Here is a 21,312-nt window from a genome sequence, read left to right on the forward strand (position 1 = left end):
TCTATGCCTTTCCTCCATTCCCACTGGTCCACAGGGTCCTGCTCAAGCTGCGCAGAGACAAGGCCCGTTTAATCCTGATTGCTCCAGCGTGGCCAAGGCAGCACTGGTACACCACATTGCTCGACCTGTCGTTGACCGACCCAATTCCTCTACCGCTCTGGCCTTATCTCATAACTCAAGAACACGGCAGGCTACACCACCCAGACCTGCAGTCCCTCCATCTCACAGCATGGATGCTGCATGGTTAAATCAATCCGAGCTGCGTTGCTCCGCCTCGGTACAACAGGTGCCCCTGACAGCAGGAAACCTTCCACTAGGTCCACATACCTGGCCAAGTGGAAGCGTTTTTCCTGCTGGTGTGCCCAGAATGATACTGCCCCCATGCAGGTACCAGTCCCTACCATCCTGGAGTATCTCTGGCCCCTGAAGCAGCACGGCCTAGCGGTTTCGTCCATCAAGGTACACCTGGCAGCCATCTCAGCCTTTCATCCAGGGGAGAACGGACGTTCAGTCTTTTCTGACCCTATGGTTACCAGATTCCTTAAAGGCCTGGAGCGCTTGTACCCACAGATCCATCGTCCGGCCCCTACATGGGATCTCAATCTAGTTCTAACTAGGCTCATGGGTGCTCCCTTTGAGCCGATGGCCACCTGCTCGCTGCTGCACCTTTCCTGGAAGACAACCTTCCTAGTCGCTATTACATCGGCGAGGCGAGTGTCGGAACTTCAGGCCCTCACAGCGGACCCCCGTATACAGTATTCCATAAGGATAAGGTACAGCTGCGACCACACCCTGCCTTCCTCCCTAAGGTGGTGTCTGCCTTTCACATCAACCAGGACATCTTCCTCCCGGTCTTCTTCCCGAAACCACACTCCTCATATAGGGAGCAATAGCTGCATTTCCTGGACGTTCGTAGGGCTCTCGCCTTTTACGTCGAGAGAACAAAGCCCTTTCGAAAGACACCTCAACTCTTCATAGCGGTGTCAGACCGGATGAAGGGCTTACCGGTCTCCTTGCAGCGAATTTCATCTTGGGTGACGTCTTACATCTGTGCCTGTTATGACTTGGCTCACGTTTCAACTAGCCATCTCACCGCCCATTCTACTCTGGCTCAGGCTTCATCTGCCACCTTCCTGGCCCATATACCCATCCAGGAGATCTGTAGGGCAGCGACCTGGTCATCCGTGCACACCTTCGCTTCACACTATGCGTTAGTGCAGCAGTCCAGAGATGATGCGGCGTTTGGTTCAGCGGTACTTCAGTCCGCGACATCTTACTCCGACCCCACCGCCTAGGTAAGGCTTGGGAGTCACCTAATTGGAATCGATATGAGCAAGCACTCGAAGAAGAAAAGACGGTTACTCACCTTTGTAACTGTTGTTCTTCGAGATGTGTTGCTCATAACCATTTCAAACCCGCCCTCCTTCCCCTCTGTCGGAGTAGCCGCCAAGAAGGAACTGAGGGGGGTGATGGGTCGGCAGGGGTATATATCCAGCACCATAGTGGCGCCACTCCAGGGGGTGCCTCAGCCGACCCACTGAGTGTTGCTAGGGTAAAAATCTTCCGACCAACGTGCACGCAGCGCGCACACACCTTATTGGAATGGATAATAATAATAATAATAATTGGAGATAGGTATATCTCCTAGAACTGGAAGGGACCTTGACAGGTCATCGAGTCCAGCCCCCTGCCTTCACTAGCAGGACTAAGTATTGATTTTTGCCCCAGATCCCTAGGTGGCCCCCTCAAGGATTGAACTCACAACCTTGGGTTTAGCAGGCTGTCATGAATAGTTAGTAAAGGGTTAAAGCATAGTACCTGGTGGGCACCTGACCTGAGGACCAATCAGGGAAGAGAATTTGAAACTCCTAGGAGGGAACTTTTTCCCTCTGTTTGGGGGGGGTGTTGTTCTTAGCCGTCTGGAGTTACAAGAGTCCAGATGTTTTAATCAAGTCTACCAGCTTCCACCTTTCTGAACTAATTTCTTCTAGTCAAGATAGTGAGTATTAGAAAGATACTTTGTGTCCTCACCTAATAATCCTATGCTTGCAATTCTGTGTGTTTGTTATTGATTATTCTTAATTCTACCTGTATCGTTGTACTGAGAAAGAGAGAGGATTCTCTCCAGAACTTCGCAAGGTTATACCCTATGAGTGGCCAGCTTGGACTCATAGAGATTCTGTATTTTCTTGTTTTTCTTTTAATAAATTCTTTCTATAAAGATTTGATTAAATCCCTTCTACTGTGGATAGGGGGAGGGGCTAAGACACTCTCTCGGTGGTGAGACAGGCTTATCTCCGGGCAGAGAAGGGAGGGGGAAGAGAGAGTTCCTCCGGGGTTTGATTCAAGCAGTTGAATCAGGTATCTCTTTCCAGTGGCTAGGAGAGAGGGAGGGGGGGAGGTTTCCCTCCTGTGAGTGGATCTGTATTTCCCCAGGGAACGTCTTTGAAGGGAGACAGGGGGAAAACAGGGGTGTCCCGGCCCACGTAATTGACCGAGGTGGTGGCAGCGACAAGGAGACCTACCCTAGGATTTTAGGGTGGGGGAATACATGCTGGTCCTCACTTTGAAACCCCCCAGTTTCAAGTGAGGGTGCAGACCAGGACAGTCCAGCCCCCTGCCTTCACTAGCAGGACTAAGTATTGATTTTTGCCCCAGATCCCTAGGTGGCCCCCTCAAGGATTGAACTCACAACCTTGGGTTTAGCAGGCCAATGCTCAAACCACTGAGCTATCCCTCCCCCCCCCCCCCCCTATGAGCAACGCATCTCGAAGAACAGTTACAAAGGTGAGTAACCGTCTTTTTTGTATGGTCAGCCTTGCAGCCATTATATCCTCACTAGAAAAAAGGCATGTGCTTTATGACTCTCCATATGCAAGATGCTTATTTCCACGTAGATATTAGTCCTACCCATAGGCAGTTCTTGAGATTCACCGTAGGCCCTCGACACTTCCGATACAAGGTTCTACTGTTGGGACTCACCACCGCTCTGTGGTTTTTCACCAAATATTTTTCTATAGTGGTGGTCCATCTCCGGCATCAAGGAATCCTCATATTCCCTTAGCTTGATGACTGGCTGCTAGCAGCGCAATCCAGACAAGAAGCTCGAGCCTCGACCGCCCTGCTGGGGTTGCTCATAAACATAAAAAAATTGGTATTAGCTCCCACAAGCCTAAGAGTTCATGGGGGCATGAATTAATGTGATCTCTGTGTGTGCCTGTCTACCAGAGGACAGGTTCCAGATCCTGCAAGAACTGATTGCCATGGTGATTTCCAGTCATTCTGTTCCAGCCAGAACCAGCCTTTCCCTTCTTGGCCACATGGCAGCATACACGTAGATCACTACCTTTGCTCATATCACTTCTGCTATCTACAGCTCTATTCTCTTATGAACCATTCTGTGGACCTCTTCTTGACAGTTCCCCCTGAGGTTCTCTCCTACCTTTGATGGTAGACAGACCCAGTTCAGGTTTACACCGGGATACCCTTTCTTCCATCCTCCTCATGATCATCACAGATGTATCACTCAATTGATGGGGTGCCAACATAGGCGAGCACATGACATAGGGAACTTGGACTGCTCAGGAATCCAGGATGCACATCAACCTCCAAGAACTTAGGACGGTAAGAAAAGTATGTCATGCATTTCTCCCATCCATTCTCTCCCATGATGTTCTCATCATGGCAGACAACACCACCACTGTTTACTACATAAACAAACAAGGGAGCGCGAGGTCATCAGCACTTTGTGCAGAAGCGGTTCGTCTCTGAGACTAGTGCATCGCACACAAGATACTGTTGTTAGCAGCCTATCTTCTGGGGAATCAGAATGTGATTGCAGACTCTCTCAGCAGGAAATTCATGGCTGATCACGAATGGGAGCTATGTGACTCTGTTGACATTTTTGACCTCTGGGGACTCTGACCAGAGACCTTTTTCCCTCCTGCACCAACAGCAAATGCATCCTGTACTGCTTCATGGGGGGGCTCGGCAGCCTTTCCCAAGGTGATGCCCTGGTCTTCTACTGGCCGGACCAGATCAGTTTTTTCTTTTCTCCTCTACTGTTCTTGCCATGGGTCCTCACAAGATGAGACGGGAAAGAGCTATGGTCATCCTGATCACCCCATTCTGGCCTCGCTAATTCTGGTTTCCCCTCCTTGTCTGTATGTTGGCGCATCCCCCTGCTTCCGCTGCCGGTTTCTCCAGAGCTGCTCACACAACACAGTGGCAGAATCAGATGTCCCAATCTGCGGAAATAGATTCAATTAGTGTAATGACCCAACCATTCCCAGTCTCTGTTTAAACCTAAGTTAATTGTATCTAATTTGCATATTAATTTGAGTTCAGCAGTCTCTTTGGAGTCTGTTTTTGAAGTTTTCTTTGTTGCAAAATTGCCACCTTCAAGTCTGTCACTGAGTGGTTAGAGAGGTTGAAGTGTTCTCCCACTGGTTTTTGAATGTTATGATTCCTGATGTCAGATTTGTGTCCATTTATTCTTTTGCGTAGAGACTGTCCGGTTTGGCCAATGTACATGGCAGAAGGGCATTGCTGGCACATGATGGCATATATCACGTTGGTAGATGTGCAGGTGAACGAGCCCCTGATGGCGTGGCTGATGTGATTAGGTCCTATGATGGTGTCACTTGCATAGATATGTGGACAGAGCTGACATCGGGCTTTGTTGCAAGGATAGGTTCTTGGGTTAGTGTTTATGTTGTATGGTATGCGGTTGCTGGTGAATATTTGCTTCAGGTTGGGAGGCTGTCTGTAAGCGAGGACTGGCCTGTCTCCCAAGATCTGTGAGAGTGAGGGATCATCTTTCAGGATAGGTTGTAGATCTTTGATGGTGCGCTGGAGAGGTTTTAGTTGGGGGCTGTAGGTGATGGCTAGTGGCGTTCTGTTATTTTCTTTGTTGGGCCTGTCCTGTAGTAGGTGGCTTCTGGGTACTCTTCTGGCTCTGTCAATCTGTTTTTTCACTTCAGCAGGTGGGTATTGTAGTTTTAAAAATGCTTGATAGAGATCTTGTAGGTGTTTATCTCTGTCTGAGGGATTGGAGCAAATACGGTTGTATCTTAGAGCTTGGCTGTAGACAATGGATCATGTGGTGTGTCCTGGATGGAAGCTGGAGGCATGTAGGTAAGTATAGTGGTCAGTGCGTTTCTGGTATAGGGTGGTGTTTATGTGACCATCGCTTATTAGCACAGTAGTGTCTAGGAAATGGACCGCTTGTGTGGATTGGACTAGGCTGAGGTGGATGGTGGGATGGAAATTGTTGAAATCATGGTGGAATTCCTCGAAGGCTTCTTTTCCATGGGTCGAGATGATGAAGATGTCATCAATATAGCGCAAGTAGAGTAGGGGCGTTAGGGGACGAGAGCTAGGGAAGCGTTGTTCTAAGTCAGCCATAAAGATATTGGCATACTGTGGGGCCATGCGGGTACCCATAGCAGTGTGTTCCATTCTGTGCATCTGAAGAAGCGAGCTGTAGCCCACGAAAACTCATGCTGAAATAAATTTGTTAGTCTCTAAGGTGCCACAAGTACTCCTGTTCTTTTCACTTTGTACAAAAAATCCTATCACAGACTGATCTCCTTTACCAACACCTCTGTTCCCGAGTACTTAGTTCTCAAAACCTTTTGTTTTTTGAATGACCTGGAAGATCCCTGTGGACAACTGGTAGTCGAAAGACAATAGATTGAGAGTTACTACCCTGGACTAATTTGGTTTTATTTTAAATGTACAAAAATGTGGGTTTTTTTTTTTAAAGTTTCAAATTGAAATGGTACAGTGTTCTTTTAGGGTTCCTTTTTTTCCCTTCTATACATTTAAATGTTCTCAAAGTGCAGAAACGTGTCAGAATATCTGATATATCAATGCGTTACATCTCTGAAGATTTTGACGTGGAAATTTTTTCTTTTTTCTCAGCAAATTTGACAGGCCATGCAGAGAAGGTTGGCATTGAAAACTTCGAACTCTTGAAAGTTCTTGGAACAGGAGGTAAGACTTTTTTCTTCTGAGATGACCTTTTGGAAGTAATGATCTTTTAGTGCAGTTCTGTTTCCTAGTTCAGTTTTTGGAAGAAATTATCTAGAGAGTAATTGGAACAAATTATTTAGGGGGATTTGTCTTATAAAATAAGGCAAAGACAACCTGGGATATGTAAAGAACAAATATGCACAATTATATCATATCAATTTTTTTCACATAAAAGAAGCATCCTTTTGAAAAGATGGTCAAATAGAACAACATTGACTGGTGACTCACATGACAGTATAACAAAACATTTAAAATCTGGTACTAAGTTATAAGGCATACGCTTGAAGTTTTCATTAAATTCTTCAGACCACTACAGTTGATGAAGATCATAGTTTGTGGAAAAACAGGAACGTCTGCCTCTTCATCAACTGGAATCTTCATTCTTTTTAACTACACTTTTTCACAGAAGTATTGTTGGTGGCTATATCTCTTTTGTCATGCAAGCAGAATAGCACTACTTTTTAAGAAGATAAATGAAAGCACTAAGTATTGGATTTTGAATTTTATTATGGTAGGGGGAGCTTTGCGTGTGTGTGCGTGCATGCACTTTTTAAAGAACATTTAGAGCTAGAGAAAGATGGTGGGTTGATCTTTCAGGAGACAAGATTCCCTCTCTGTACGTAGAAAATGTACAGTAAGAGTAACAGCAGTATATACTTCCTCTCACTGTTTTTGCCGCTGTTCTTCAGCACTAACTTGGAGGAACAAGGGTTGCAGTGGTAAGAAGGGATTTCATATCTGTGGCTGTTCAATGATTGTGCTCTGTGTGATTGCCAGAGAATTCCAATTATGAGAATAGATTTTAATGTGGTGGGCACTTAACTGCTGAGATCACTGAGTTCTCAGTTTAACTGAGATCACCAATTCCTTTTATATAAGCCATCAAATAATCCGGAGTAGGATAGTGAGGACCAAGGGCGGCTTCAGGCATCAGCACGCCAAGCGCGTGCCTGGGGCGGCAAGCCACGGGGGGCACTCTGCTGGTCGCTGCGAAGGCGGCAGGCAGGTTGCCTTTGGCGGCATGCCTGTGGAGGGTCCGCTGGTCCCGCGGCTTTGACGGACCTTCCGCAGGCGTGCCGCCGAATCCGCGGGACGGGGGACCTCCCACAGGCAAGCCGCCGAAGGCAGCCTGCCTGCCGTGCTTGGGGCGGCAAAATACCTAGAGCCACCCCTGGTGAGGACTCATTGTGACTACCAAATTTGAACTAATTAGCAAGAGATGCAATATGGAATTTTGCTATCAGTCAAAAGCAGTTGCCAAATTGCTTATTCTCCTCAGAGAAATCAAAATGTCCTACATTCCTGTTTATGTCAAAATCAGAGAAGGAAGTGTAAATGGGAGAAAAATAAATTGGGGCAATGCCTTGTGCAGAAGCAGGGAAAGATCTCATGATGCTCCCTGCCCACATGGCGGGGGGAAACACCTCGCACACGAAGCATCTCAGAGCAGGTGGAAGAACATTCTCCAGAGAAAATTAACAATCCTAGTATCCATGAGAAACATGGACAAATGTCAGAGGATACCCTTCCACATTCCACTCATCTTGCTGTGGAGTTTCTGTAGCTAGATTTTCAAAGTTTTTAGGAACAAAGAGGGGTGGGGGGAATCCACCAAGATCTAAGCAGGTGCTAGCTGACTTCTTTTCCAGTGAAGAAGGAGCCTTAGGAGGCTGTGATGCACAAATTTTATATTTTAAGGTAGATGGAATTAGTGTGATCATCTAGTGTCTGACCTGAATAAAACAGGTCATAGGACTTCCCTGAATTATTTCCTGTTTGAACTAAAGCATATCTTTTAGAAAAGTATCCAACCTTCATTTTAAAGTTGACAGTGATGGAGAATCCTCCATAATCCTTGGTAATTTGTTCCAATGGATAATTACCCTCATTCTTAAAAATTTGTCCCTGATTCCTAGTCTGAACTTGTCTAGCTTTGAAGTTCAAACGTTGTATCTTGTTATATGTTTCCCTGCTAGATTGAAGAGCCCTTTCTTATCACATTTCTTTTCCCATGTAGGTACTTAAAAACTGTGGTGAAGTCACAGTTAACCTTTCCTTTGTTAAACTAAGCAGATTGAGCTACTTATGTCTATTCCTATAAGGGAGGGGTTCCCAAACTTTTTCTCCTGACGCCTACCTGTGCAGTTACAATAGGCATTATGGCCCACTATTAACACTTCTTCTTGAGGAAAAATATTAATTTTGTTACATACGTATAAACTAACACTAAATAAACAATGTACGTTTACTTTTCATTTTAATGTAAATGATTGTAATAATAGAAAGCCTTAGCAATATGCAGTCAAAGAAATGCTTCAAGATGTTTGAAACCAAGCAGTTTTAGTAAAACTAGACTTGAAAAAAATGTGTTCAAACAGGGAAAACACAATTTGTATAAAACTGAACATAAGCAATGCAACAAAATTTTTAAGAAAAAGTTGTTTGATTTTAAAACAAAATAGTTGTCCAACTTTGAAAACTATATTGTTTTCTGTTTTTTGTGTAAAATCTGAATTTCTGTGCTGGGTAAGTAAAGACCCAACCCTATTCTCTACTAATTAGAAAAGAGTCAAATACTTTATATTTTTAGTTATAATAACTTACAGTCCAGGAGTCGTCTTAGTGGGATGGATTTGCCTGCTTCTCCTTGCACTGGGTTTCAAGCTGGTAACATCTGTTAGTGAGGCTCAACCTGATCTCATTTTCAATTTTTAGCCTTTCAGCCAGCTCAGGGTGCAGGCAGGAGGTAGTTAGGAGCTTTGTCTCTGGGGGAGTATAACTCAGGGTGCATGAAGAGGTGATGGCTACAGGTTGTGTTAAGGCAGGGTGGTAGCTCAAAGTGCAGGCAGGGGCTATGTCCGAAGAGGTGCTGCTGTGTCCGAAGAGGCCCGGCCTTGCACTTGATCCCTCATTAGCACAGTGGGGGGCAGCTCTGCTCCTTGTGGCTCTGTGAGTCCTGTACTGTCCTGCACATTCACTATGGCTGTGGACACTGAGGACTACAGTTACTTGAGCCTGGCGGGTGCGGCATCCATTATTCAGCCCACATGGGGAAGCTGATCTGGTTGCTGTGCTCCCCCGCAGGGAGCTCGGGGCTGGAGGGCGAGTGTTGATGCCAGGTGCTCTGTGCGTCCAGGTCAGTTTCTCCATGAGGACTGTGCTTTGAGGCGTCAGAAGCTGTTCTCCCACCCTCCCCTTACCCAGCCCAAGTGGGGAAACTGACCTGGATGAACAGAGCACCTGGTATTGCTACTTGCCCCCACCCCCAAAATGCCACCCATGATGGCAGACCACACGGGACAGTGCACAGCCTACCTTTGGGCTGCGGCCCACAGTTTGGAAACCCTTGCCTATAAGGCATACTTTCTCATCCTGTAATCTTTCTCATGACTTCTCTCTGAACCCTCTTCAATATATCAACATCCTTCTTGAATTGTGGACACAAGAACTGGACATAATATTCCAGTAGCTGTCAATCCAGTGAAAAATACAGAGGTAATATCACCTCCCTACTGCTACTCAAATTTCCTGTTTATGCATCCAAGGATCACATTAGTCCTTTTTGCCACAGTGTCATGCTAGCCACCATAACCTCAGAATCATTGCTTCCCAGGATAGAGTCCCCCACTCTGTAAATATGGGCTACGTTCTTTGTTTTTAAATGTATGGCTGTTACATTAGGCAATAGTAAACTGCTCTGTATCAGTGACCTGTCCTCATTATTTGACTCCCTCAGTCTTTTGTTATATGCAAACTTTATCAATTATGATTTTAATTTTTTTTCCCCAGGACACTGGTAAAAATGTTAAATTGTGTTGGGCCGAGAATGATCAAGTCATAATTACTTGTACCTATGCTACCACTAATTTTTAGTTCTTCAAGGGAGTGTGCATGTCCGTTTCACTTCGGGGTATGTGTATTGTTGCCTGATTTTAGGAAGCGAATATTATTAATTTGATAGTATTGATTATAGGCTCGCCAATTAATCTGATCAGAAGATAATAAAGTTCTTGTCCCAGAATCAGGCTATACAGAGTTGGCAAGGATCCTTGGGATGTATGACAGGACGCTCACACTGAGACAAATGTAGCCTTAAAGACTTTTATTGAGAGAAATGGAATAATAATCAAATAGTAATCAAATGGTAAAATAGTCAGAGTTATAAATGCAATAATATTGTTCTAGAGATACATGTGATGGTATATACTATAAAGCTTTTGATTAATATACTCACACCCTTCCTTGATAACGTGGTGGTAAGAGACAAAGGACTAGCCTCGCCTCTGGCATGCCAAGAGAGTTCAGATCCAGGTTCCTCAATTCTTGAGTGGGAGTGTAGAGCTTAGGAGAAGCTTAAGAGCTATCAAAGCTAATTTAGAGTTTTACTTAACTAACTGACTTAAAACTTACAATTAGGAACTAACAGACTAATAAACAAAGAAGCCTGAAAACTTGAAACTTGAAGCTTCGAAATCCTGAAGCTTAGAAGCTTCCTTGGCATGGTGGGTCACCTCTCTTATAGAGCTAGAGTACTTGAGCCCTCCTTCTATGTCCAAACTTAGTTTCCTCCTCCACAAAATGTTAGGGTACACTTACTCCATAAGCTGGTATTGATGACATATACATACATATTAATGACATTAGATCATTCTCGGATTTATTTCTGTACTACCGGTTCTTTTGGTTCTTTCCATGTGGTGTACCTGTTACGTTTACAGAGGCTATGAACTTAGGAAGCCTCCTGTGCGAGCCTGATGCTTTAGCTCATCATCACCTATCTAGGTGAAAGGTCCCAAACATATGTGTACTAACTTTGCCTTAGCTCAACATACAAGTATGACCTATAGTAGGGATGTACATAATATGTAAAAACAATAACCGTGTAACCGATTAAAATTCTGTCAGTTACACAGTTAAATGTTTGACCAGGGAATTAAGGGTGTGGGGGGTGCTGCAGCATTCCCACCTTTTAGGGGGGATTCCCGCTGCCGGCCCTGCCCCCTCAACTCCATTCAGGCAAAAGCGCTCTTCCGACACAGATTTCTTAGTTTCTCCTCATTGATACAGTACAATCCAGCCCTCAGATTTCGGCCAAACGTTGTCTCCAGCTCCTGAGGCACAAGGCTGTGGGCACATCAGTTCTTGCTCACGCCAGACTACGCATGAGGTGCCTCCCAAGCATGGTGTGGTTTGATTTACAGGCTGCACAGAGACAACATAAGCAAAGTATTATCAGTGTTCACCAGGGTCAAGCAATCCTTGGCAGGGTGGATTTGATTTAAATCAAATTGATTTTAAATCATGATTTACATCACTAGTCAGGAAGATTCGATTTAGTCATGGATTTCTACATAACAGTGCATTCTTGTTGGTTGTTATAACCTTAATACATATTCTTCACAATTCAGAGATAGATGTAGGTTTCATTTTTAGAAGGTACACACTATACTTTTTTAAAGTGATTTATTTTGAAAACTTTTCAGATTAGTTTTACAGCTATATCAGAAAATGAATGATTAGTTATTTCATTTACTAAAGGTAATTGAAATAGATAGTTCACCTCCCAATGACTTCATAAATATCTCCAATTCAAAAGGTTAATCATTAATATTTGGAGGATTTTCTTGCCATGCTGTATTAGGAGGAGAACATCACCAGACAGGCATTTAAATTGTTTTATTTAACTAAAACAACGTTATGTATTCTGGATTTTTTTTCTTCAACAGCAAATATATATTTTAACAACACAAGCATATGAATTTTTGAATTTAGTTAAACATTCAAGTCTCTTAAAATCAGCTTTGTTTTTGTTAAAATTGTTTTTAACTAAAATAGTTAAATGAAATATATTTAAAAAAAAACCCCAAAATTAAATCGACTATGTCAACCAGGTCAACATGAGAAACTTAAGATATTGGCTTCTGAAGCTAACTCAGTCGTCTTCACCTTCATTTTCCTGTTTGTTCATAATCTGGAAAAGAAAAACAAGCTTTCCTGCTTTTTCAGGTTCCAAACCATTTCTCAATTTGAAATGAATTAGTCCAAAGGTAGAAAATAGTCTTTCTACACCGGCAGAAGAAGCTACTGCTGTTAAAAGTGAGATTATCACTTCAACAGTCTCTGAATCCAAGTACTTAAGAGACTTCCACCAGTTCATTGGTGTGATTTTCTTTAAAACATCATCAGCAAACATATATTTCTTGAATGGTTCACCCTTAGCTCTGAAGTTTATTATAGTTGGCATTATGGAGGGATGATTGCTGGATGTCCATGTCATAGCCAACTCCTCTTCTTCAGCAGTTAAGGTGTGACCCTGGTACCGAGTATTGAGAATATTTGCAAGAAAATGAGCTGAAGACGGTGCTTGTCCCATTTGTTTTTTTAATGCTTGTAATTTAACTCTGTCATTGCATGTTTCTCTTTTTAAGATCTTTCAGTTCCTTCCAAATGTCAACAGCGTCAGCAGTAAAATAGCTGTTTCCCATCATTTTGTTCCAGGCTACAGAAATAGGCTTCAGGGTACTCAGAGTGTGTTCAACATTTCTCTTAAGCCCAATGTTCAGAACTTTGGCTGTGACAGTACTATCTATTTTTTCACAATTTTGTTCACAAACTATCATCCAATTAGGCCAGTTCTTGATACAATGCTCAAAACAGTCCACTGAGTTCCATCGCATGTCTTGTGGGAGAGTTAGCTTGGTTCCTCACACTTTTTTTCGAGCAGCTGCTGTAGAGTGGTTGTTACGGAAGTGTTTTGCAATTTCAACAACATTAGCCTTTATTCTGGAACACTGAAGGCTTTGGCTCGGAGGTGCATCAAATGAGCACTGCAACTGTATGTTATTCACTTGGGACTCTCTTCTCGTCCTGGATACATTTGCAGCATTGTCTGTGACCAAGCTGCAGTCTAGACATTTGAAATTTTTTTTTCAGTTTGTTATAGATTTTATTGCTACTTCTTGTAAGTATTCAGCTGTGTGTGCATTTCCTGATGTATCAGTTGTTCCACCCATCAAGACACAGCGGGCCTGAGCACAGGTGGCACAGCGAGCTGAGGCTGTGGGGGAGGTGGACAACAGGGGAGGGGTCGGGGGCTAGTCTTCCCGGCTGGGAGCTCAAGGGCTGGGCAGGACAGTCCCGCGGGCCAGATGTGGCCCGTGGGCTGTAGTTTGCCCCCCTCTGCTTCAGACCTTTTGCACACTGCTCAATTTCTCTTTCAGACACTTTATCCAGCAATTTGCCTGCAACATCTGCTCTGTTGGGTGGACTGTATCCTGGTCTTAATGACTGAACCATGTTAATGAAGTGTGGGTTCTCAATCATACGGCAAGGAGAGTTCGTTGCATAAACAAACCGGGCCATTTTTTCATCAATTATCTTTTTGTAATCTGTTGGTTCTTATCACAAACTTATCTATGGTCATTTCTGGATGATGGAGATTTTTTTTCTCTTTTTGGGACAGATGATATACTGTGGCTAAGTGACATACATGATGTGACCGAAACACTATCATTGTCAGATAACTCTGAAACTATAGAAAATGATGGTGATCTTGAGGGAAGACTGAAAAAATTAGGTTGGTTTAGCCTGGAGAAGAGAAGACGAGAGGAGACATAACAGTTTTCAAGTACATAAAAGGTTGTTACAAGGAGGAGGGAGAAAAAAATGTTCTCCTTGCTTCTTGTCCTAACCTCAGACGATAATCAGCTTAAATTGCAGCAAGAGCAGTTTAGGTTGGATAGTAGGTGCAGATATTTCATGATAATCCGTGTGTGTTTGTGCTTCTCTTATGTTGGTGGATCCCAAGCCAAATGTTTCTGCTTCAGAAATAATTTCGTACAGATCTGTATTGAGATCTACACAATAGACTCTAAGGACAGAATTTGGATCTTGATCATGAAATTGAACTTCAGAAAATATAACTAAAATATATTTCTGTATAATGAAAATAAATTGGATTGAAATCAGAGATTATCGAGTGGCGAGACTCTTATGGTGAGCTTCATCTTTGTCAGGGAAGGAATTATAGGTCTACAGCCCTGATTCAAGGTAGTAGTTCCAATGGATTTTAGGAACCTGTGGTGGTAGAGAAAGGATTCTAATTTTAGTCAGTCTGGTGTACATCAGGAGTAACTTCATTGATTTAAATGGTGTTACTCTGGATTTACACTGCTGTAACTCATATCAGAATTCGGCCCAGTGTCTTCAATCTTATGTCTGCCTCTGTCTGGTTACTAAAGAATCAGGTTTATTCGCCAATGAATCTTTATATTGATGTTTGTTTAACATGACATAAGTGCAATTTGGAAACAATTTCTAAAATTTATATTTACTTATCAGCTAACTTTTTTATAAGATGCATTCATAATCATAATTGCTGCTATTCCTATTTTTACTGCAAGCATTAATTTATAGGAAATGCATTAACATTTCTTGTAATAAGGCGTGCTTCAGTTAAGTAGACTATAAAATGTATAGGTTTTCAATCTTAACTTTCAATTTGAAATAACTTTTTATTAGTCTGTTTACAATGAATGTGGAGTATTAAATTAACTTCTATTTAATAGTTAGGATGCACTTTTCAAAAGGATCTAATGTAGTTATGTTTCCTACTCTCACTGAAAATCAATAAGAGTTGGGAGCCTGACTCTTTTTGGACCTTTAGAAAATCTCATTCTTTATTGACACCTCGCTTCTCAAAGCTCTGTTATTCTTATGTCTAAGGAGACTTTTATGGAACACTTTAACTGTGGGTGATATTGATCGGTTCTGTATTGAGGAGGACTGTTCAGAAATTAACAGGCAGGAAGTCAATATGCCTCTGGCCTGGGAAGCAGGTCATATGTGTTTTTATTTATTACAAATACTTTCTTGATTGCCTCTTTAGTATCTTAAGCAGCAGAGAGAGGGACCATATTGAAAAAAACATTTGCAACATTGAAAACACTGGTAAAATACATTACACATAAAATGGTGTTAAAATAAAATTGCTAGGGTTGCTAAGTCAAGCACTCAAGCTTTAGGAAATGCCAAAATTAAGGTTGCCTGTGCAACCTTAATTCATCTCTGTTGTGTATATGCATTATGACGAAGTCTTTAATTTCCTGATCACATACTATTTTTTTCCACAGTACCGCTGCGTCATTCAGTGCACAGGCCTATTTGCTCCCCTGGTTAGTCATTGATTCCTTTCCATCCATTAAAACAGAAGGGTCGCCTTCTCTTCACATGGGAAGAGAGAGAAAGGAAAAAAAAACGGGAAGCACCTAAATTTGGGTGACCTAAATTCCCTGAAAGAGTCCAGGGAGATAGTGGACGCTGCCTACAGGTACTCCGCCTGGAGACGTGAATAGATGAATGTTCAAAAATGAGCCCCACAGGTCACGAGGACCCCCTCTTCCCCATTTAACCCCCCTGCCTTGATTGATATTTGGCTAGCACCAGGAAGAGGTTGATGAGGAGGTCTCATGACTTTGTGGGGTAATGAAGGGAGAGTGTATAAATAAAAAGATGCAGGGAAAACTGCATCCAGAGCCTCAACAAAAATTTCTGATGAGGAGGAAAAAGGGCTGCAGTCTGGTACACTGCAATATGCATGTGCCAGGGTGTGTCTCTTACCATAGGAAAAACAAGAGTTGGGGCATCCAAAAACTGTCAGTGATGCACCTGTGCTCATGGCTCCATGAAGGAGCTGCCATCTTATAACCCTGGTGTGCCATGGACCCAAGGTGAAATACTGGCTGGCCCACCGGGGTTCGTTGCCCTCCCTGGAGTGTGAAAATATCCATGCTCCTGAGCGTCATAGTTGACCCTGGTGTAGACACAAGTAGGTTGACAGAAGAATTCTTCCATTGACATGGCTACCATTACTGAATGAGGTGGTGTTCCTACAGTGATGGAAAAATCCCTTTTGTCACTCTAGGCTGCATCTAGAATATGTGGTTATGTCAACATAGCTATGGTGCTGTAGCTATGCCACTAGAGTCCCTGTAGTGTGGAGGTGGTCACTAACTGTGTACAGCTCATTTTCTGCATACCTGTACCCTGTGGTTTGATTTACAGAAGTGCTGAGCTCACAGGACTCATAGTAATAAATGAGGCAAGGGTCCTGTGGAAAAAACCAGCATGTGATCTTGTAATTAAAGTTTGTATTATAATGCATATGCAACTTTAATTCTGGTATTTCCTAAGTTCGGAATCCTTGACTTTGCAATAGTAACAATGTTCTTTTAACATAGGTTTTGTGCGTGTATGTAATTTTCTTGGTTTTTAAAAAAGCAAACTGAACAAATAAATTCTGTCATGTGTCATCAAATTGAATCCTTCCTGCTTCATCAGTTGTGTTGGAACCTTTAGATTCACGACACAGACCTCTGTTACCTGAGATAAATAGAGTAACTGAAGGCAGTAGCAGGTTGTCATCCTCTGTGTAGACAAGCACTAGAGAGGGATGAGACCCGCTTGCCAGTGAGCAAGTTGGATAAAAAAATCTATTTAAAAATACCAGATTTTTATATTTATATTAAATACACTTTCTTTCTTAAAAAATAAACCTATTTAAATTTGAAATTATGACCTAAATTTAATATAATTTATTACAATTATTTAAATAATATTCAGATAGTATTTGCTACCAAAGTTTTAGAGAGTTAAGCCACTGAACCTGGTGCAAGTCCCTAGCTGAGCACCTGGAGCCTGAGTTTGTTGAAGTGCTAAACCCACTTTTTGACAACAGTAGCCTCTTGTGCAGGGGACAGAATGAATGAATTAGTCAAACTGAAATAAAGAAAATAGTCTAAGTTGAGAAATCAATTGGGAGTTGAAAAAACAGGGAAGTTTGTTTTCCCTACCAATCTATGAATAAAAAAAGAAGCATGAGAGGATGAGATCTAGTAGCTCTAAAATCTTGAAGGACATGGTGACCCAAAACAATCAGTTTAGTTCACTAACTATGATCATACTTCCTTTGTTTAATAAATCAGTTTTAAATGCCAAACATGTTTTGATAAATTTATTTTTATTCCCCTTATGTATCCAGCGCATTCAAAGTAGTTTTATTTAACTAATGAAAACATTTTAAAATGTTTCTGTGCATTTTTAATGAATTCCAGTTTCTATCCAGATGTAGCTTGACACGAATCACAAGTAAAAAAACCCTTAATCATCTAATACATGTCATTCACAGTTTTCTAACATAATGAAAAAGAATAAAAGTTAAGAATCTGTATAAATATATGTTGAGCTATATACTTTAATAAATGTGTATAGATACAGCATATCCTCTTGGTTAGCAAAAAGTACCAAATTTAGTGTAATGGATGTAGTCTGTTTGCCATCCAACATTTGAATAAGTTGATTTCCATGAGAAACAACTTTTCCTTAGAAAAATACTAAAAAACACAAATGCAAAACAAAATTAAAATCCATTTAGATGAAAATTGGAATTCAACTAAAATTTCACAAAAACATAATTTCAAATATGTTTTTCAGTAGTTAAATAAAAATACCTGTTCAAAGAAAATGTTGACAGATTCTTTTACTGTAGGAAGAACAATGTATTTATTCCCTAGCCGCCTTCTCTGAAAAAGCTGAACCATTTTGACTGAAATGTTCAGAAATATCTAGCCTGAGACAGGCACCTGACTTGGAAAATTTCGTCCCAAATGGTTAAAGTTTGGCAAAGTTATTAGCCAATGAAAACAAGTGTTGTTATACGACGTGTGGGGCAACCTTCCTAGGTTGTACTACCCAGCCCTATCCATGAGAGAGAGGGTTTGACTATTCTCTCTGATATACTTGTTTTCTGCTGGTATAATTCCATTGATTTAAAAGGAATTATGTAAGAGAAGGCAGAATCTGGCTCAAAGCATTTTTGCATTTATACAGTTTTTAATGTGGAAATGAAGAAACCTATTAAAGTGCTTTGCAAGAAACAGCACTGAAAACTGTGTGTGCTTTTTTAAAAACATATTTTTGTAGAACATACATATATTTGACCATATGATCAGTTTAATCTCTTGCTATTTCTCTTTGATTAATTGTACATCTCAATTTCCCTTCTTCCCCCCCCCCTTTTTTTTTTAAGCTTATGGAAAAGTATTTCTTGTGAGGAAAATAAGTGGCCATGATAATGGAAAGCTGTATGCCATGAAAGTATTGAAAAAAGCAACAATAATTCAAAAAGCCAAAACAACAGAGCACACAAGGACGGAACGACAAGTACTGGAACATATTAGGCAATCACCATTTTTGGTCACATTGCACTATGCTTTCCAGACAGACACAAAACTTCATCTCATTTTAGGTAAGTGGTTGTCATGATTGAAGTTGATTATTAATTTTTATTTATTGTTTCCCATTATTTAATATTCTGTATTCTCCCCCCACCACCACCTTTTGTTAAGTTCACTTATATGGCCTGATCCACTATGTGAAGTCTGAGCACACTTACCAGATTGGGTCCCAAAGGTGACTTAGGTAGAGGAATGCCTATCTTACCCTGGTTTGTGCATTGCAGTGGGGCTTAGGTACCCAGAACCTGGTGCAGAGCAACAGTCTGCATGCACATAGGCAGAAACATGGGTGCCGAGGGAACTTTTACCACATTCAGGCACCAAGTGAGTTTAGGTGCCTATAAGGTTTGGCCGCAGCTAAATAGGGTTTTGTGAATCTCACTGGGCCCTGATTCTGGGATTTAGGTGCCTAAAAAGGCAGTTAGGCACCTAAAGTTTTTGTGAAGCTAGCACTTGTTTGTTGTGTTTCAGTGTCAGTACTCTGCTCATATATGGTTTGTTTTTGTTTGTTTTTATCAATGACTCCCTTGTGTCATAATTCTGTATGGCTATGAGAAACCTGAGAAGACGGACAAATAATGGAAATACATTTTCTTGAACTTTTAGGGAATTTTCACTCACTTCTTGATTTGACCATGATTGAATTTCATCTGTTTGCTGTTCTGAAAAATTTCAAGCAAAGTGTTTTTGCTTCCTTGAATATTTGGGAAGGACCTCTTATTTATGTGAATAAGATACAATAATATGAATGAACATATTCACTTTGGAAATGTTCCTTGCATCCTCACTCCCAAACATGCAAAGATAGTACACCATATTTGCGTACTTTTGTCTTTGCATATTTGGGAGTGAGGAACCAGGGAGTGTTTTTAAATCACTGACTTTATTGTGAGCTGTGAATAAAAGAGAAAGGGAAACCAGGGAAAAGGAGGATGTTCAAATAGCAGAAAGGTTGCTTGTTGAGAGAGACTGCACATGTTCCAGCTTAACTACATGGAATAAGGTGTCTGCAGTGTGGTCAGACATTTTCACAATATTTAAATAGGAAAATTAGGACTCCTACGATGGAATTTAAAAAACATGATTAAAGGTATAACACACAAGAGTTCTCTGAAGTATATTAGAAGCAGGAATCTTGCATGAATTGGTGGGTCTATTGGACCACCAGAGGGAGCAAACAGAAAAGAGTGCTGTAAAAGAAGCAATTAAGGAAGATAAAGACATTGCTGAAAAGCTAAATGATTTCTTTGCATCAGTCTTCATGACATAGGATTTTGGGGAGATATCTAACTTGGATCAACTCTTTTCTGATTTTAAAAAAAAAGATTAAGTACTGTCAGGGACTGAGATGTCAAAAGAAAAAAAAGTTGCATTTACCAATCAGGTCCCGATGGTGCATACCCAAAAATTCTGAAATAATTAAGTGATGAGTTGCTTGCAAAAATATCAGAGGGGTAGCCGTGTTAGTCTGGTTCTGTAGAAGCAGCAAAGAGTCCTGTGGCACCTTATAGACTAACAGACGTTTTACAGCATGAGCTTTCGTGGGTGAATACCCACTTCTTCAGATGCAAGTGGTGGAAATTTCCAGGGGCAGGTTTATATGTGCATGAGGTTGATGGATTTCCACTCCATACGGCTAAATGCAGTGCCTTGCATGGTGTCAAGTATCAGAGGGGTAGCCGTGTTAGTCTGGTTCTGTAGAAGCAGCAAAGAGTCCTGTGGCACCTTATAGACTAACAGACGTTTTACAGCATGAGCTTTCGTGGGTGAATACATGCATTTAGCCGTATGGAGTGGAAATCCATCAACCTCATGCACATATAAACCTGCCCCTGGAAATTTCCACCACTTGCATCTGAAGAAGTGGGTATTCACCCACGAAAGCTCATGCTGTAAAACGTCTGTTAGTCTATAAGGTGCACAGGACTCTTTGTTGCAAAAATATGGAGTCTCTCTTTTAAAATCAGCTATTAAACCAGAGGGATAAAGGGTAGCAAATATTGCCTGTAGTTAAAGAAGACTTATTGGTGATCTGGAATTACAAGCCTTTAACCCTTACTTCTGTACTGGGTAAATTGGTTGAAGCAGTAATGAAAAATAGAATAATAGAACACCTAGCAGATCATGATACAAATAGGGTTGAACCAGCAAGGTTTCTGAAGAGGATGATGGTGCCTTACTGATCTATTAGAAATATTTATATGTATCAATAAAAGAGTGGCTAAAGAAAAACTCATTTGGAGTTTATTTTTGGTAAAATAAGTTATGTAAGTCCTTTGAAAAATTTTACTCTTAGACTCTCAAAAGGCCATTGTCAAAGTCCCTCACAAGGGTAGGAGAGTAAAATATTGTCATACATCAGAAACTGTCCAAGAAAAACAAAGACTAGAAATAAATGGACAAATTTAATGATCACAGAACGGTAAGAGCAGGGTGTCAGAAGGTTCAGTACTACGGTGTTTCCCAGCCAGTGTGCCGTCAGGTATGAACAGGTGTGTCATGGAATTTTGGAAAAGTCACTTGTGAGGAGAAAAAAAATTCTCATTTATTTTAATTAGTGTCATAACCAAATGCATTTTGTGCTGTTGCTCTTCGGGTGTTTGTGTGTGAGACAAGCGTTACACACAGTGTGATTAAATTACCTTGCTGTTCGCATGGTATCACGTGGTAGCCATGTTTTCTTATCAACCGTTAAGTTACAGTGGTGAATTTTAAATTGAAGACTTGAAAATGGACAAATATTTGAAGAAAAGAGTCTGACACCTACACATCTATTTTCAGTGATGAAGCTGAACATGAACAGAAAGTCAAAGTTGTGAGCCAACACTATTGTGAGAGCATTTGCAATTTGGATTTTTGTTCACAGGTGAACCATCTTACTCTCTTCATCAGTATTATGTGTGGAGCAAAAGTCTCAAACCGTGCAAGTTTGCCAAGTAAGTTTAAAATGACACCTTACAAGCAAACATCTATCCCTTGCCAA

The 21,312-nt window shown here is 41.5% G+C and overlaps 1 protein-coding gene across 1 annotated transcript in view; it reads left to right on the forward strand.

The window, feature by feature from the left end:
• RPS6KA5 (ribosomal protein S6 kinase A5) overlaps window positions 1-21,312 on the forward strand; it is a 149,094-nt gene that overhangs the window by 32,713 nt on the left and 95,069 nt on the right. The window contains 4 exon segments of the mRNA XM_045015538.1: window positions 5,926-5,997; window positions 18,122-18,340; window positions 21,196-21,242; window positions 21,244-21,265. Coding sequence (XP_044871473.1) covers window positions 5,926-5,997; window positions 18,122-18,340; window positions 21,196-21,242; window positions 21,244-21,265 — 360 coding nt within the window.

Source organism: Mauremys mutica, chromosome 4, assembly GCF_020497125.1.
Source record: "Mauremys mutica isolate MM-2020 ecotype Southern chromosome 4, ASM2049712v1, whole genome shotgun sequence".
In the NCBI taxonomy this organism is placed as follows: Eukaryota; Metazoa; Chordata; order Testudines; family Geoemydidae; genus Mauremys; species Mauremys mutica.